General features: G+C 49.5%; 1 protein-coding gene across 1 annotated transcript; it reads left to right on the top strand.

Moving 5' to 3' along the window:
• The first annotated feature begins 5,395 nt into the window (after nucleotides 1–5,395).
• Sowahd (sosondowah ankyrin repeat domain family member D) lies at nucleotides 5,396–6,881 on the top strand. Its single transcript, XM_057760440.1, has one exon. It carries the CDS (start codon nucleotides 5,396–5,398, stop codon nucleotides 6,386–6,388), a length of 993 nt encoding a protein of 330 aa, XP_057616423.1. The 3' UTR covers nucleotides 6,389–6,881.
• The last annotated feature ends 5,514 nt before the right edge of the window (nucleotides 6,882–12,395 follow it).

Below are 12,395 nucleotides of genomic sequence, written 5' to 3'. Positions count from 1 at the left end.
TTTCATGTTAAATATTTATTTAGGAGGTTATGGAAGGGAAAGGAGAAGGGAGGGACAGAGAGAAAGAGGGAGGGAGGAGAGAGAGAGAGAGAGAGAGAGAGAGAGAGAGAGAGAGAGAGAGAGAGAGAGAGAAGGAGAAAAGAAAGGAGAGAGAAGGACAGACACGTGCACACACGCCAGAGGGCACAGTAAGCAGAGCTCAAACATCCATTCTTGACCACACACTCGGTGTCAGTTACTTTTCCATTGCTGTGCTGAAACACTGTGAGCAATGCAACTTATAAAAGAAAGGGTTTAGCCGGGCTGTGGTGGCGCCCACCTTTAATCCCAGCACCCCGGAGGCAAAGGCAGGTGGATCTCTGTGAGTTTCAGGCCAGCCTGATCTACAGAGTGAGTTCCAGGACAGCCAGAGCTGTTGTTACACAGAGAAATTCTAGCTCAAAAAACCAAAGGAAGGGCTTAATTAGAGCTTAGGGTTTCCGTGGGTTAGAGTCCGTGCGGTGACGCAAAGTTGTGGCAGCAGGAACAGCTGTGAGTGTACATCTTGATAAACACACAGGAGGTGGGGATGCATGAAAACCTCAACTCCTGCCCCTGATGAAATGCCTCCTCCAACAAGGCCACACCTCTTAATCCTTCCTAAGCAGTTTCACCAACTGGGGAACAAGTAGTCAAACATGTGAGCCTATGGAGGGCATTTTCATTCAAACCAGCACACACTCATACCCACGAAGTGTGGAAAACAAATTTCTACCTCACTAAGAATCATATGACATTATATACGGGCTTCATGGTGTATGCTTTTAATTCCAGCACTTGGGAAGCAGAGACAGACGGATCTCTACGAGTTCCAGATCAGACAGGACAACATTAGTGAGACCCTGTCCCTCCCTGCCTCCAAATATTATGACATCAGCATAGGTCTCTGGAAGGAAACTACACCTATATTCTCTAAAACATTCCCCATTCCCTCTTGGAAAGAGCACTCTGGGAGTCTGACAGATTTACTTATAAGATTCTGCATATCCTTCCTCTTGCCCATTGGGCTCTAATAGGTTTTTCTTCATCTATAAAGTCAGCTGCTAAATTTCACTTACATCCTAGGAGGCCCATACCTTTTCCTTTCCCCTAGGACCAGTGTTCCTGAGAAATTGTGCCTAAATTAGCTAGAATCAGTGGGGCAAGCTTCTAATCTCAGCACATGGGTGGCTGAGGCAGCAAGATCACAAGTTGGGAGATGACCTGGGCTCCATTTCTCAAAACAGCAACAACAACGACAAAAAAAAAAAGACCTTCTTTTAGGTAAGACATTGTGGTATACACCATAACCCCCCCCCCCCCAACTCAGTGGGCTGAAGCAGAAGGATCTTGAGGTTAAAGGCAACCTAGATAACATAGCAGGGCCACTCTAAACAATTTCCCTTCATTGTCATAGTACAGAAACTCTAAGTAAAACCAGAGACATCAGCGTTATTCCAGAGGCGGCAACACAAATTACCCATCCTGCAGTCAACTGCTGGTGTGCTTTCGGTGGCATGGCGGTGCACACAGCTACCTTCTAACTCTGGGTCAATTATTTCCAAAGGTTTGACCACATGAGAGGTAGGGGTGGAGGTCAGTGGTGGTGCGGTTGCCTAGCCTGTGGTGACCGAGTTTCCATCCTGGCCGTGCAAGCAAGATGAAGGCTGGCAATTGCTTCACCTCACTGGCATCCCAGGCATAAGTAGGGTGGCAGCCCCCCTTCTGTGTCTCGCTCCTTCTACTTCACTCTCCCCTGCTGAAATAGAGATGGGCTCTGTGATCGTAGGGATCGGGGTGTGCAGCTGGCTATCTAGGGAAGAGAGAGCCGTTGAAGCAAAGATGAAACACAAGTCACTAGACAGGCAACGTGGCTTTGGTCTCTGGGATTAGAGTTTAGCAAGGGCACATGTGTCATGGGTGTGTGGTGCCAGGCAGGTGCCTGCCTTCACCATCTTTGAACTGGAACTGGAGATATGATTAATGCTGACAGCAAGGGAACTACCTGCTTAGTGGTAAGGAAAATTAATAGTTCCAGCATTCTTCCACGCAGCAACCTCCATGCTGGCAGTTTGATTTAAAGAAAATATTGCCGCAGCTGCTCAGATCTTCTGGAAATATGTGTGTGCACATGTATGTGGTTTGCTGTTTACAGATTTGGGGTTGTGGAGGGGAGTTTCCAGAGCAACAGAATAGCTGCTTGTCAATCGGGGTCATTTTGAAAATGAAAGCCCGAAAGCTTGGGGCCCATCCTGGGCCTGAGCCTGGTCTTCAAGGAGCCCACAGAGGCCAAGCAGTAGCTGTGGCCATTTGACTCAAGGAGGAAACACCTTATTCACTATTTTTCTTTGTTTTTATAAATTGACCAAATCAACGAGTTGGTAAGTCCTGCAGATTTTGGTCTAAAACAGTGATAGGAGTTGACATGGACTTGTCCAACATGAATTTATGCTCATACACAGACACACACACAAAATCCCAGTTTCCCAGGCTACCAAAGCAGAACCAAGTAGCACCCATTTATTTCTTCTGCACGAACCAAGTTTGCACAAGGATAGCGAGTGATACACTCATCAAACAGATTAATCAACCTGTCAGAGAAAGAGGAGAAATAGAACAACCAATCTCCCCTAAGCAGGGTGACAATGGGGTAATAGAAACCCCATTGGGGTTGAGAAGTAAGAAGGTCATTCTGGGCTGGGGCCAAGGAGGTGGGCTGGATAAGGTGAATACTGAGATTAATCGTAAAACATGAAGAACTTCACTAGATAGAAGTGTGAAGGAAATGGGAGGCTGAGGCAGGGGGCTTGCTGAGAGTTCAAACCTAGTCAGGGCTACACAGCGAGTACCAGGATAACTGAGGTATGTTAAAAGATCCTATCTCAAAATAGCAAAACAGAGGTAGGCTTGGTGACAGTCGCCTGTAATCCCACCACTTGGGAGGTGAATGTAGGAGGATCAGGAGACGGAAGCCAACCTGGACTATATAAAATGCTAATATCAAAAATAACCCCAAACTGGCCTGGCCATGGTGGTGTGCACCTTTAATCCCAGCATTTAGGAGGCAGGTGAATCTCTGCGAGATCAAGGCCAGCGTGGTCTACAGAGCTAGTTCAAGGACAGTGAGGGTTGCTACACAGAGAAACCTTATCTCAAAACAACAACAACAATAATAATAAACCCCAAATAGATCAGTTAACTTAAAAGAGAGAAAGGAGGGTGGTCTAGGCAGAGGGCAAGTGAGAGGAAGCTTCAACTAGGTCACGCTCAGACATTTGGCTACAACTTGGTGCTTGTGTGACCGATCTGCAGCACATAAACCTGGCTTGAATGCCAGTTTTTTTGTGCCAGAACAAAGGCTTACCATGTCACGCAGTGTTACTGTGCCACTTCCTGCTGGGTGACCTTGGGCAAGTGGTCTAACTTCTCTGCAAACTGATTCTTAGTTCCTAAGTCCCTGGGGAGAAGTCAGAACTCATGCATAGAAAGTTCAAATTCATATGCTGTCGTGAAGGAACACTCACAATATTTAAAGCCAACCCCAGATATTTGAACAAGGAGGGAAAGCCACTGTCTGACAATCTCCATGGCTGGTGCCATAGAGGACGCAGAGGAGAGGACTCGTTGGGCCTCAGTTCCCACCTGCCCTGGTCTGGACTGCTTGAATAGTGGGGCTTCCTGCCTCTACCTCTCCCCAAATCATCTTTCAAACACAGCCCAAATGGTGGCCGTGTCCCTCGCAGGCTCCAAAGCCTTCTCTGTCTCCTTCTTTGTTGCATATCAAGTTCCTTAACACTGGAGGGGAGAGGAGGTGAGAACTACTTTCTCAAGATGGGGGTTAATTTGGCAACCTTTATTCCCAGCACTTGGGAGGAAGACAAACACAGATCAGAAATTCGAAGTCATTGTTCACTGCATGTTGTGTTCTAGGCCTGCTGTGGCCACACAGGACCCTGTCTCCTGGGACCAGAGGCAGAGGGGTCCACCTGGAGTTCCAGGCCAGCCTGGACTAAACTAAGATACTGTCTCAAAACAAAAACAAAAGTCAAACAAACAGCAAAATCATCTGCTGGTAAAAGGAAAGACTAGGGGGAGGCTAAGGTTGAAATAAAAAGATGTATCCAGTTTTTTCAAAAGAATAGAAGCTGGGGCTGGAGAGATGGCTCAGGGATTAAGAGCACTCATTGTTCTTCCAGAGGTCCTGAGTTCAATTCTCAGCAACCACATGGTGGCTCACAACCATCTGTAATGAAATCTAGTGCCCTCTTCTGGCTTTCAGGCATACGTGCAGATGGAACACTGTATACATAATAAATAAATAAATCTGAAGAAGGAGGAGGAGGAGGAGGAGGAGGAGGAGGAGGAGGAGGAGGAGGAGAAGAAGAAGAAGAAGAAGAAGAAGAAGAAGAAGAAGAAGAAGAAGAAGAAGAAGAAGAAGAAGAAGAAGAAGAAGAAGAAGAAGAAGAAGAAGAAGAAGAAGAAGAAGAGAAGCTACCGTTTACTGACTCTGTAAAGAGGATAGCCGTGTCTCTGCGGTGCTGGCTCAGATTTACCTGCAGCTGGGTTTTCAGGCCAGCCCAGAGAAGTAATGAAGGGAGAAGGCTGTATTCTGGGAAATACCTCTCCTCCCAGGTCTCAAGTTTCTGAGCAGGAATCCCCGACAGCACTTCAGCGTAGAAGGTCAAGGTTACAGAAAGGGCAGGGCAGAGGAGCCTGAGTCACACGGAGAGGCCAGGCTGCCTCCCCGAAGGCTTGGGGAGAAGGCGCACAGGGACAAAGTGCAGAAGATTCTTGAAGAGATAAGAGTGAAGGAAGCGAAGGGAGAGAACAACCGCCTAAGAAACTCCAAGATCTGGCTCCTGAAGACTGTGACTAGGAAGCCCAGCTCAGCCCATACGCGAAGAAGCGACTTAGGGCCTCTTCACTCCAGCAGCTGCTGGGATGCTGAGAACCCGGGTGACCAGAGCACCACATACCAGCCCCAACCCCCATTCTCCGGTTGTTCGCCAGGTGCCGGAGGAGGCCTGGCTACCGCTCACCTGGACTTCTTGGGGTGGAGCCGGTTGAGTCCTGAGGTCGCTGCGCTCGCGCTCGCTCAAGGAGTAGTGGTACCCAGCATACAGAAGCCTGGCTGGTCCAGGGGACACTACTGGACCGCCCATCCCTCCACGCCCCCCCACCGCCCACAAAGGCACCCTCCCCCGGCTTGCTCCCTCCCACTGGTCCTTCTCCTCCCCTTCTTCACTCCCTCCCTCGGAGCCCAGTTGCTCAAGACGCTTCCTTCCCCACCGCCAGCACCAGTTCCTCTCCCCGTGGGGCCTTTGGAAGGCCAACGAACGCTAGTCATTGGAGTCACCCGGGCGGCAGCTAGAAGATCATGGCCCAGCCCCAAGGAGACACGAACCCGCTGCCCAAGGCCTCAGACGAGCCAGGCAAGTCGAACGTGCCCAGCACCCTGCAGATCCGCTCTTATAGAACAGACATCTGTAGCCTTGGCAGGTACAAGGGCAAAGCCGTCGCAGACACTGCCACCCTGTCCCGGGAACCGATCTTCCACAGTACCCTGACAGTGGCTGGGACGAGCGGGACACGCCGGAGGGGGGCGCTGCGAGAACTGTTGGGGCTGCAGGGGGCGGCTCCCGCCGAGTGGCTCTCGAAGGAGAACTTGGAGCCGGCTGCGCCTGGGTCCCGCCGCTCTAGCGGACAGGGCAGCAGCCGAGTGTGCCTGGAGCCGCGGGAGCACGAGTGGATTCTGGCAGCCGCTGAAGGCCGTCTTGAGGTGTTGTTGGAGTTGCTGGAAGCTGAGCCCAGCTTGCTGTTGCGGGACGACCCGATCACGGGCTACAGTGTGCTGCACTGGCTGGCAAAGCACGGGCGCCACGAGGAACTCATTCTGTTGCATGATTTTGCCCAGCGCCGGGGACTGCCATTTGATGTGAGCGCCCCGGGCAGCGGTGGCCTCACACCGCTCCACCTGGCGGCTCTGCAGGGCCACGATATGGTCATCAAGGTACTGGTGGGAGCCCTGGGGGCTGACCCCACGCGTCGCGATCACAGTGGCCACCGGCCTTGTCACTATCTGCGGCCCGATGCTTCTCAGAACCTGCGGGAGCTGTCCGGCGCCGAAGAATGGGAGATGGCACGCGACAAAGAGCGCGACAATGCCAACAACAACAGCAGCAGCAGCACCACTGGGTGGTCACTGAGACACACTCCAAGTGTGTTGCGTCTCAAGTCCATGGGAACACACTGCAAAGAGGCGGCTCAGCCAGCCAAAGAGAAGAAGAAGAAGAAGAAGGCTTCAGGCAATCAGGGAGGACCGGGCAATGGCCTTCTGCGCCATCTGTTCCCCTTCATCCAGGACCGTTGAAGGTGACGTGGACTTAGCTCATTCTTAGGGCTGTTACCGAACCCACCCAAGTAGATGCTCCTTAGATGCAGCTTGGGCCTGTAATGGGCAGACCACGTCTGGGCCCCCAGCCCTGTCCCAGGTCTCCTGACACTAGCTAACTGTCAGAAGAATCGATCGAGAAGGAGAACCAAGAACCAGGCTGGCCTGGATGCCCAGCCCCAATGCTTCAGGATGGACGTATGAAGCAAGGGTCGTGATCCTGCTTGGAAGAGAGAGGGAAAGTTACACTTCTAGTAGCTGTTTATAGGAAGATTAAAGTGCTGAGTTTATTAGACAATATTAAAAAATAATTTAAGACTGTAAAGTACTGCTGCGGACTAAATGCCAAATACTTGCCTGCCTAGTCTGCTGTTGCAAACCTCCCTGTACTGGTAGTGTTTGCCTCTGGCGACCTGCTCCTGAGACTGGGCAGCCCTTACCAGCACCTGGCCTACTATATCATGGATGAGTTCTTAAGTACATTAAAGTGGAATTGGCTTTCTTTCCACACAACAAAGCTGTCTTTGAGTACCTTTTTTTTTTCTCTTATTAACCACAGGTAGGGGGACTGACTTATATTTGCAGGGAAGCGTTTGCCAGTCGATCCCTTCAAGCTGGTGATCCGTGGCAGGCGCTGAGCCTCATTCTAGGAGCAAATGGCCAGAAGCCGTGCACCAGATGAGCGACCTTCACCTTGGCTCTGAGTAAAAACACACAGTTCACCCCTGCTTCCTCAGTCCTGGCACCCAGGTCTGACTTCAGGCACAAGTCTCCTCCTAGAAGAATTGTCCTATGGGTGAGGTGGGAGGGTAAGGTGGGGGGGGATAAGATGGGGGAGTGAGGCCCAAAGGCAATAAAAAGGGAAAACCATCACATTTGAATTTCCCATACTTCATTGTGAGTCAGTAATCAACTCAACTTGTGTCCTGCGACTAGAAGCGCCCACTCAGTTTTCTTTCTACTGAAAAGGGCTTGTCCTCATCCCAGGCGACCTGGAACTTGCTCACTAGCCCAGGCCGGCCTCAAACTCCTGCCTCTGCCTCCAGAGTACTGAGCCTAGTGTCCGCTGCCACACCAGCTTCTCATCCACACTTTTTTTTTAAGTTAAGTTTAGTATGAAAGTTGGAGTTTGAGGCAATTGCTCTCATTCAGAAGCAGCGTGGATTAAACAGAATACAAGAGGGTTGCTTGGCTCAGCTGAAGGGGAGGGGAAAGCCCTTGGTGACCAGAGAAATGCGCTGCTTTAGAGAACGGTGCTTTAGAAAAACTTCTGGCTGCCTGGAAGCTTTCATAGCATTTGGATGAACTGTTGCACTCCCCAGCCCTCTCAGTTCAGTCTTTGAACAGCAGGAGAAACTGAGTCACTACCAGACAGCCCAGATACCCTTTCCTGCGCCCATACAGGCCTCCCCACCTCTACCTCATGGGCCTGTTTGCCCCTCGTGTGCTGGCACATACCCTACCTTCCTGTAGTAACCCGTTAGTTTCTTCTTACCCATGGGATGCACCAAACCCTCCCTACTACTGTTTCAGCTACCTGGTGTCTCTAAGGACTACACCTTAAACAATATTGGCACAGTGGAACCTGGCATTTTCTTTTGTTTATAAATAAACTCATCTGGGATGGTGGGAGGTGAGCAGTTTCCAAGTACAACTAGCATGTGGCCTTAGCCCCCTCATTCCCTGTGCCCACTTTTTAGATACAAACTGAAAAACGGATATCGGACTGTGGTCCCTGCTCCACACCTTTTGTGACAGCTGGCCCATAGAGCCTGCCTGCCACATGGCTGAGTGGGCGTCAGGCTCCTGGTTTGTACAGGAAGACTGGTGTGCACTGAGCATTCAGAGGGCACCTATACCCGCGGTCTCATGGAAAAGTAAGAAGGTAAGCATCTTAACCATTAGTAGATTTGAGGCCCTGAGACAAGCATCACCTGATCTTTCCCAGAAGAAAATAAAGGCAGCTGGAGGATTTCGGAGTATCTTTCCGTAGTTGATCCTGTTGTCGGCTATTCTTTCCCAGATTTTTCTCATCCCTTTGATATGGCCTAGCGTACCTCCTCCATGTAAAACTGAGGTTTGGCTGCAAAGAACACAATCCCATGCTAAAAATGCTCTGTGCCTAGCATCAAGCCATTGGCATTTCTGGTATGCTCTTGGAGGCAACACTGGTATGCTCGCACCAAGAGAAAGAGTAAATTCCCTGAGAAAGAGAGGCAGATGACGCGAAACTAAATTCTAGTGCAGGACAAGGGCGGGCAAGACAGCCTGTTAAAAGCAAGGAGGGATAGGTAAGGGCGAGGGTTGGGGGAGGGCTGCAGAGCAAGCAAGTGAGAAGGACTTGACCTGACACCAAGGGACAAGAGCAGTAAAGGCTTTCCAGGGGTGAAGGCTGGGGGCATGAGTGGGAGCTGGCCAGTGAGTGTAGCAAGTGCCAGGAACTGCCCGTCAGTTTGGCCATATGGGAGCCAGGGAGCGGTTAATGATAAGGCTGAAAGAGTGGATGGGCGTCCAGATCGCAAAGGGCCTCCTAGGCTGTGCTAAAAGAGGCACATTGATGAATTTAGCCAAAAGATACTTGAGAGTCATGGAAAGTCTCTAAGCAGAGAAGAGGAATGATAAGTTTAAAGGAATCACTCTGGGGGTCACATGGATGATGGATGGCTGTGTGGGGCAGAAATGAGGGTGAAGGACTCTCAAGCAAAGCATCTCTAGAGAAAGGCGTTAAGAAAAGTCACACTTCAGCCAGGGAAGGCTCCCATGAGGCAGTGCCTTCAATCTTTTCTTCCTTCTACACCAGCGCTCCTCAGCCTTCCTAAGGCTGCGACCCTTTAACACAGTTCCTTGTGGTGTGGCCATCCCCCAATCATCAAAGTATTTCATTTCTACTTCATAACTGTAATTTTGCTACTGTTGTGAATCATAATGTAAATATCTGGTACGCAGGACATCTGATATGGGGGTCGAGACCCACAGGTTGAGAACCACTGCCACACCCTCTGCTCCACTGAGGTTTTCCTAGGATAGGAGCCATGGGACAGAACTGACCATGTGAAGCTCTTTGGATTGCAGCTGCCTGGAGGCTCTCCCTTCTGACTCCTCCCTTTATTCTAGATGAACAAACTGGTGGCCTCCGGATGGAAATTCCTAGTCACTGGAGTGATGAAAAGTATTCAGCCTACCGTGAGTTCCAATCCTGACTCTCAGATACTGACCTTTCGCAGAGTGCCCACCTCTCTAAGTTGTAGTTCCCTCGTCAGTAAACAGGAGCAATACACTGTCACTGGGAGACCTGTGGAGATTCCAAAGCCTCTACCAACAGTGGACAGCACACTAGAGACACAGAGGGAAAGAAAACATCAGCTATGGGAAACAACTGAAAAAGGGTCCACAGGGCTTCTGGAGAGACTATAGTATCATCGGCTAGGGTAGTTCAGGAGGGATCATGTGGGTGAAATATGTTATCTCAGCTTTAAAATGGGTTCATTTACCCAGCAGTGGTGGCGCACACCTTCAATCCCAGCACTCAGGAGGCAGAGGTAGGTGGAGCTCTGTGAGTTCAAAGGTCTACAAAAGTTAGTTCTAGGACAGGCCCCAAAGCTACACAGAGAAATCCTGTCTCAAAAAGCTAAAATAAATAAATAAAAATAAAAATGGGTTCATTTAAGGATGGAACTATAGCTCAGCATATGTGAGGTTCTGAGTCCCATTCCCAGAACTACATAAACTAGCATGGTACATGTGTGCAATGCTGAGAAGAGGAGCAGGATGATTAGAAGTTCAGGGTCATCCTTGACTGTTTCGTGAGTTCAAGGCCAGGCTAGCCTACATGAGAGCCTGTGTCAAAAGAAAGAAAGAACAGAAGAAGGGTTCCTGTTTATTACATGTAATTTTCCACAGGTGCCAGAGGAATGGATGTTCCTCAAAAGGGACACTGGGGACTTTGAGATGTTTGTTTACTTTTATTTGGTGCTGTGGTGGAACCCACAGTCTCCTGCATGAAGCACATGCTCCATCACCTTTAGTATTGTTAGAGACTTTGGGGAGTAGCTCATTTTGAAAAAGAGTCTTGTACATCCAAGGCTAGCCTTGAACATCTGACCCTCCTGACTCTACCTCCAAGTGTTGGAATTACAGATATGCACACCTCCTTTTTCCCTAATTTCTTCACACCTGGTTTTGTTTTGTGCTGTGGGACAATGGTCTGTAACCTGTCACTTATATTTTAAATAAATTCTGACTGGCCAGTAGCCAGGAAGGAAGTATAGTCTAGGAGAACAGGCAGGAAGTATAGGCAGGACAATGAGAATTCTGGGAAGAGGGAAGTTTCAGTCTATAGGCCTCACCCAGATGGAGAGGAAGCAGGACACAGAGCAAGCAAGATGTGACTGCCTCACCGAAAAAGGTACCAAGCCATGTGGCTAACACAGACAAGAATTATGGACTAATATAAATTATAAGAGTTAATAAGAAGCCTGGGATACTAGGCCAATCAATTTATAATTAATGTAGACCTCTGTGTGATTTCTTTGGGACTTAACAACTGTGGGAACTGGGCAGGACAGAACCCTCAGTCAACAGTTTTGAGGTAGAGTCTCTTAGCAAAGACTGGCTTGGAACTCACCTTGTCAGCCGACAGTGGCCTTGGAGTTGGGGAAGCCTTGTTTCTCAGCCTCCTGAGTCCTGGAATTACAGTTGTGAGCTACCGTGTCCAGATTTAAAGCAGGCTAGGTAAATGACTCAGGTGCTAAAAGTGCTTGCTTAGCATGCACAAGGACGTGGGTTCAACCCCCAGTACCAAGTAAGCCGGGTATAGCGGCACAGCCCTGTAATCCCAGCACTTTGGAGATGGAGGCAGACGGTTCAGTTCAGTGTCTCATCTTTGATTACCTATCAAGTTCAAGTCTTGTAAAAGCAGCTTTGATTAAGTGTCCAACAAATGTCAATTGTGTCAGATATTGTTTCCAGGGAAGTCATAAATGGGAATCCAAGCCAAGCCTGAAACCTGATGAAGAAAATACAGCTATACATTTCTTACCCCATTTACTTATTGACACGCCCCTGTCCCGCTAACATACCCTGCATTCTGCTTCCAGCCTCCCCGTCTTTCTTCCTTGTTGCGGGAGGTCCTTCTGCTCCTCCAGCCAATAGCCGCTGAGATACCAGCCCATTGGGGCGTGGTCTCTTTCCCTTTAAAAAAGCGGCTACTTCCCTCCTCGCTCTCTTTACTTCCTGCTCTGGTTCAGGCGACTAGACTTCTTCCTAATTGCGCAGAGGGCTATTGTCTGGGACGGTGATCTGTAAGTTTATTCCCCTTTAAATAAATACCACCCTATTAATCACAATTCCAAACTGGTGTGGGATTGTTTATGACTTGCGCCTTCATCTGGCACCCAACGTTTGGTTTTAGGACCCCTCCTTCCCCCGCTGGGCTGCCTGCCGGCAGTTTGGCCGCGGCCTGTGCCTTGCGGCCTGTGCCTTGTGCGTGGAGCCAGAAGTTTAACATAAATCATCACGCAGTGGCTTTTCTTGCTGCAGTTCTTTATATTTTCCCTTTAGACACCTCAGATTGACTTCAAGTCCCCACGCAGCCTATCGTTTGCCTCCCTACGTGGATTTAAACTCCACAGGCCCGCGTAGTCTCTGCCCACGTGGTTTACTCTTTTCTGAGTCGTTTTCAAATCTCCCTTGCAAGCGCAGTTCTTAAGCAGAGCAAACCAGAGCACGCGGTTACCGGTTGCCGAAAGCTGCAACCCCTTGGGACGACTCTGTCACGTGGAGGCATACACGGCTTCCGGGTTACTCTTCTCTACCCCTGGATTCTGGGTTTATGGTTCCGTGTACGGAATTGATTTAATTACATTTACTTTGTTGAGCAACTTGCATTTCCCAGTTTTTAACAAATACAGGCGGACACTGAAACAGGACCCTGTTTTCGTCACGACTTGGCAACAGCGCCACCTGCTGGATAATAGGTAATATGGCA

Source organism: Chionomys nivalis, chromosome X, assembly GCF_950005125.1.
Source record: "Chionomys nivalis chromosome X, mChiNiv1.1, whole genome shotgun sequence".
NCBI lineage: Eukaryota > Metazoa > Chordata > Mammalia > Rodentia > Cricetidae > Chionomys > Chionomys nivalis.
This window is presented reverse-complemented; position numbering and strand designations above follow the sequence as displayed.